Below are 6,000 nucleotides of genomic sequence, written 5' to 3'. Positions count from 1 at the left end.
CAGACATGTTAAAGTGGACCAGACCGTGGCATCACCGGCTGAACAGACATTACCCCTGCTTTGTTCCAACTGAATCTGAAACTCAGAAAACGCTCCTCTCCTCTGTTGGCTTCACCAGACTCAGATCTCCAGCTTTCACTGCATCAGTCTGCAGCTGAAGGTGATGAAAATTAGAACCTGCAAGTCCAAAACCGCAGTTTTGACCCAGAAAAGTGTGGAGTGCCCCCTGCAGGTCGGAGTTCCTGTTCATGAACGAGGAAAGGCAAATCGTCTGCATTAACAAACCCATAAACCCTCAGCTAACCTAATTTAATCCGACATGCTGGACAAAACAGAGACCAAGTATAGACTCTGCCTGTCACTGCACCATCTGCAGACACGACACGAACCGTCAGATCATTTGTGCAGGTACTAAAAGAAACACTTCAATGGAGGGTATTTTTATTTCTTTCTTTTTATAAGTCGTTGTAATCGTAAAAATATTAGATTATTTAAAGAGAATAACAAAATATAAAGAAATAAAATTGGTCCTAAGTAGTATTTTAATTGAAATAAATTAATATATTACTTTGTTGATGTACATTTCAAGAATAATAAAGAAATATTCCATCAGAAAAATGAACTCTTTATAAAAACATATTACATATTTAAACAATGTTTATTCAACAACAATCATGATTTTAGATACAAACATTTGTTTTGCTCAAACTGCTAAGCTTCACACATTTTACATAAACAGATGAACTAAGAAGTAATTATGTTTTTACACTGAATTTCATATTTAGCCGTTTTTAATATCTGGCACGTATGAAACTTTACACAAAAGCTAAAAGGACCTGCTGCACCCCGGTGAGAGGAAATGTTCCAAATGCACTAAATAAAAGCGAAAAGCAGCTAAACTACTTCCAACTCCAAGTCACCATGGGCAAGCTAACACACACAGACACACACACCAACACACACACCAACACACACCAACACACGCAGACACACGGAGCCAGTGGGAGCCGACGGGAGCGCGGAGACCCAGGGAGACAGATTGTCTTTTAATTGGTTGAAAACTGCAGAGCTTTGAGAAGAGCTGAAGGGAAAGGACACACACACACACACACACACACACACGCACACACACACACACACACACACACACAGAAAACACACAATGTCCTCTGTGATAGTAAGGAGACGTAGCCAGTCCCTGCTGACTGACTGGCATAATGAGCTGAACTCCAGCCAACACAGGGAAATGCGTCTTAGTGGGTTTCTTTTGTGCTGAATGTTGGTTGGTAACCTGCTGATAGCATCAAAATGAAAGACGGAACAATGGCTGAGAGGCTCAGGGTCAGGGTGGGGTTTTCAAAATGTCTCCTGATTAGATTCTGCTGTAGCATCACTAAATCAGCCAAAGGAAACTTTTACAAAGTCTGCTAAAGGTTGAGGCTCATCACTCCTCAGATTTCTGACAGATTTATGTCTAATACCTTCACAGAGTGCGATTTTTACACGTTATCTAAAAATGAATTATGTTTAACTTCAATGTTTCAGAACATCGTTCTATATTTTAGTTGAAATTACATTTTCTTACATTTATTTATTCATATTTGGCATTTTAAGGTGAGACATTTATTTTATTTGTGCAGTGAATTTTATTTTTTTTACTTTTTCTCCAGGACAAAATGAAGCGCCCACCGGCCAGACGTTCACAAAACATTTTTCACTCAACTCAAATAATCTGTTTCCTGTCGTCTTCTTCATGGTTTGCACCGGTGGGAACCTCCTCATCCCATCACAAAAACCCTTTTTTAACAAAAAACAACTTGAATGTCTGAATGCAGCTACTGACGTCCCAACCAAGAGCCAAACTGGTCCAAACTGCAGATGCCCAGGCGTGAGTTACCTCTTGATGGTGCGCAGTAGCGTGGATCTGGCCTCGTTGTGGAAGGTGATGATGATGGATGTTGCAGGAAGATCTGAGTCGTAGTGAAGAGCGCTGCACCTGCCAGCAGAGAGAGTAATGAACATGACATCTGATCTATTGATCCTGGGAGGAGTGTGTCATGTGCTACAGCTGTAACAAGTCACACAGGGATCAATGAGTTATTGTTCTGAGATTTGCACTCGACATGCTGAAATGAGCCGAGATGTTTAAGCTGTTAATGCAGCTAAGATACAGGAGCAACGCCACAGAACCTGCTGAGCACGGATTTAAGATTCATTTAACCTGAAACGCAGAAAACTGTCAGTTAGCATCATTATTGATGAGATGCTGCTGCTTTATTCTCATTTAGGTCTGAATGCTTAAGGTTACAGGATCCTTATCACACACACACACACACACACACACACACACACACACACCCACACACACACACACACACACACACCAGCCAGCGATCAGTCCAGACCTGTTATAAATGAATTATAGATGATCCCCAAGACGCTCATTAAAATACACCACATAATGGTGAGTGTGTGTGTAGAGGTGTGTGCTGTGTTCGCTGGGTCAGCAGCCTTTTCTTCTCAAAGAGCACGCACACACACATCCAGTATAATGAGAGGACTGGCCTTTACCTATCAGATTGATGGATTGGTGACATTTTCCAACAGTAGCAGAGAGCCTGCTCTGCTCTGGCCTTCATGTTTCTTTAAAAAGCTCAGCTTCCTCACATCTGTAAAACTAAACACATCCAGACAGCTTGATGGATGGCTTTCAGACGCATCTTATTTACCTGCTTTATTATCAGCACATTTTCATTCATGAACCTCTGAGATGAGAAAGTAAAAAACTGTTGCAGTTTAAATGTTGAAGTTATTCTGATGAACAGCAAAGTGAAGTTTGATTTTAACCACCTATTCAAAAATAAACACCAAAGAACATGGATTATGTTCTGTGTGAACTTTCCTTTAATCATCACAACTAAAAACCATTTTCCAAGCACAAAGTTTAGTTGGTTTTGAAACATAACCAATGAAATATTAATCAACAATCTAATGTTTAACGAAGCACTTTATAAAATGTTTCAATCATTGACTGTGTGTTTTTGTATTCTTGTGTTTTTATGATGTGAAGCACTTTGAACTGCCTTGTTGCTGAATGAGTTAAAACTTGAACTTGAAAGTTGTTGGAGTTAAATGATGAATTTCAACCTCATATTTATGGAAACTCAAGCACATTTCTCAGCTTTGAGCCAGATAAAGATATGTGCTTTCAGATTGTGTCGCTCCGTCACAAGGCCACATATCTTCTGATTAAACATCTGAAATGAGATGACAGAGAAAATGCTGATTGCAACTCAACATTCAGCTCATTTTAATGGTGCATCAAGATTTGTGTCTCCATTTAAACATGTCAAAACAGATGGTATAAGTCAGAGCTTGTGTTTTTATGATCTTTTCTGCATCAAGAACTTGAAATTCTCATGTTGCAGATCTTCATTTGAAGCTGGTGTTTCACATCTCAGCTTTACTTGTATTATATCACAGCAACAAACAGGTTCAGCTTGCAGCAGAGGAAGCTGAAGTGTCCTTGAGGCGAACATGGAGGCTCCTCCTAAGGTTTGCTGTGGGTAAGAACACAAGCTGAACTCCTAATTTGTTGTATTAACAGGTCGGGATCCGGCAGCAGTGGCTGCACACGGGAACCCGGCTGTGAAATAATACTATCAGCACCTCATTAACTCGCAATTTGATTTTTTTCCCCTTAGTTTGGAGGCTTAATGATTAAGTGGGGAAATAATATAGCAGGTTGCAGAAAGGAAAAGTTTCAGGACCTGGAAGAGGAGAATAAACAAGCTCTTATCTTTATGAACATGACCACAAAGAATGTAAAAATGGTAAAAACCTTTATTCATCTGCATCTTTCCATGGTGATATTTGTTCACACATTGTTATATCCAAAGCTTTGAGCTTCCCTTCAGTGTGAATGTTGTTGGGTTTCATTGGGTCTCTGCTGTTCATGGGGTTAGATAACACATGTACTTGCAAACCCCTCAAAAATGCTAATAACTGCTAATTTTAATAGCCAGATATAGTTTAGCATCCTTTGACATCCACAGTGGAAACTATCTGAGCTCCTCTGCAGCAGCTAAAATCCACAATCAGCCCCAAGGACAACTTACATACGCTCTGTGTAAAAATGAGAATCTGTTTTGTTTTGGAGCCAGATGTTGTCACAGAGCTGAAAATGCTGCGATTTCTGTTAATGCTGCAAACTTTCCACCTCTTCACAGATGTTTCTGTGGAACGAAACTCCAAAATACATTCACAGATTCTTTTCTAAAATATTTTCAAAGTGACCAATCGATGAGCACCTTTCATTTTCCTTTCCTCTGATTGGCTGTAAGACTGTGGATGTTTTAACGCATGCTGAGGAATATTTGGAGTTTGAACTTTTAAAGTAGGCAGTTATAAGCACATTTAGAGACGGTTTAGATAACTGTGTGTGGTTCTGGATCAGAGCAGTCCAGTCTGAGGCAAATGGACAAGATGAGAAATGAGATCACTGGAGGAAACGCTCAGGTTGCGTTAGAACGAGTCAGAGATGGTTTGGACCGGAGGACAAAGTGTCAGTGATTGTAAAGAAACTATTGGTAGAATTTAAAGACTGAGAGCCGAATATGAAGAACACCCAGAGCTATGAGTGCAGTTTACAAACTGATTTGCAAGTTTTTCATATAACCATCTTTCATTTCCTTCTCGCTTTTTGTCGTTTTGCAGTCTGTCCCATTCTCTGCATGCGAATATAAAATGTGCTGCACATATATCTGTCATATCTCCTCCCATCAAGGCGCTCTCTGCATCCACCACGCCACTATCTTCCTGTCTTCATCTGTTTTTTTTTTATTTTTTAGCTGCAGTTGATTTATTCTGCAGTTCTACCAGAGAGGAACGATAAGAAGAAAGACGTGCTGCTTCGCTTTGAGTGTGTGTGTGTGTGTGTGTGTGTTATGGAGACAGAAAGAGCGAGGACAAACGAGGCAGAGAGACAGACAGACAGAGATGTAGAGATAAAAGTTGTGCTGACAGATGACTGATGTAGGAGCTGATAACAACAAGCTGCCTTATTCCCAGAGTGTGTGTTCAGGGGTGTGCATGCAAGCATTTGTGTCTGTGTGTGTTTATGTGAGCCAAACTAAGGATGCGGCAAACTAAGGACACACACACACACACACACACACACACACACACGCGCGCGTATACACACACATAGTGCAAAGAAAAGAAGAAACTGGAAAAATATGAAAATAGATGACCTGGAGACGGACAGACAGACGAGTTAATGACAGAAAACAAGGTAAGAGAAGACATGAGACTAATGGGAAAGGAAACAGAAAGAGGATTAGAAGAAGGAAAAAGAAAGGATGGAGAGAAAGAAGAAGGTAAGGATGCACTTTAAGAGAGAAGTGCAGTAAAAAAGGACTAAAGATCAATCCAGATATATAAGAGGAAGAAGAATGACAGAACAGGATGGAAGATGGAAAAACAAGAGAAGGAGGAATATAAAAAAAACACAGAGACAAACTCAGACAGAAGGAATACAGAAATCAGAAAGCCAAAGAATAAATAAAAAATGCCACAAACAAAGAAAACAAGTGGAAAAACGATGTAATTCAAAAGATGTAGAAACAAAAGAAAAAAAATTGAAAAAATTCAAAATAACTAGTTTACAAGAGAAATCTTTAAAAATATGTCAAAGAAAATTGTCAACTGGACAAGAAAAGAAGTCGATCAACAGCCGACCCATCAGTTAAAAAACAAGTTTCATCATAAAACTACAAGAATCTGTTACTTTAACTTCTCATCAATCCCTCACAGTTTCACCACAGATAAATATGCTAACAGCTGCTAGCAACACAATGACACTGCTGACTGATTAAAGCTTAAAGGACGAATAAAGTGACAGATAAAGAAGCATAAGACCTGCTGAGGAAAGCAGAGAGTTAGATTTTAGGGCCAGACTTTGTTTGCTTCACTGGTATTTTTCATCAAACTTGTTGGATT

The 6,000-nt window shown here is 39.6% G+C and overlaps 1 protein-coding gene across 2 annotated transcripts in view; it reads right to left on the bottom strand.

Moving 5' to 3' along the window:
* Positions 1-6,000, bottom strand: part of galnt14 (UDP-N-acetyl-alpha-D-galactosamine:polypeptide N-acetylgalactosaminyltransferase 14 (GalNAc-T14)) — a 153,792-nt gene that overhangs the window by 54,426 nt on the left and 93,366 nt on the right. For both annotated transcript variants that reach the window (XM_016677872.1, XM_007564779.2), the window contains exon 3: positions 1,898-1,996. In XM_016677872.1, coding sequence (XP_016533358.1) covers positions 1,898-1,996 — 99 coding nt within the window. The remainder of the gene's footprint in view (positions 1-1,897; positions 1,997-6,000) is intronic.

This window comes from Poecilia formosa, unplaced genomic scaffold (assembly GCF_000485575.1).
Source record: "Poecilia formosa unplaced genomic scaffold, Poecilia_formosa-5.1.2 Scaffold168, whole genome shotgun sequence".
Taxonomy (NCBI): domain Eukaryota; kingdom Metazoa; phylum Chordata; class Actinopteri; order Cyprinodontiformes; family Poeciliidae; genus Poecilia; species Poecilia formosa.
The sequence above is the reverse complement of the archived record's forward strand: the minus strand, read 5'-3'. Positions and strand labels throughout refer to the sequence as shown.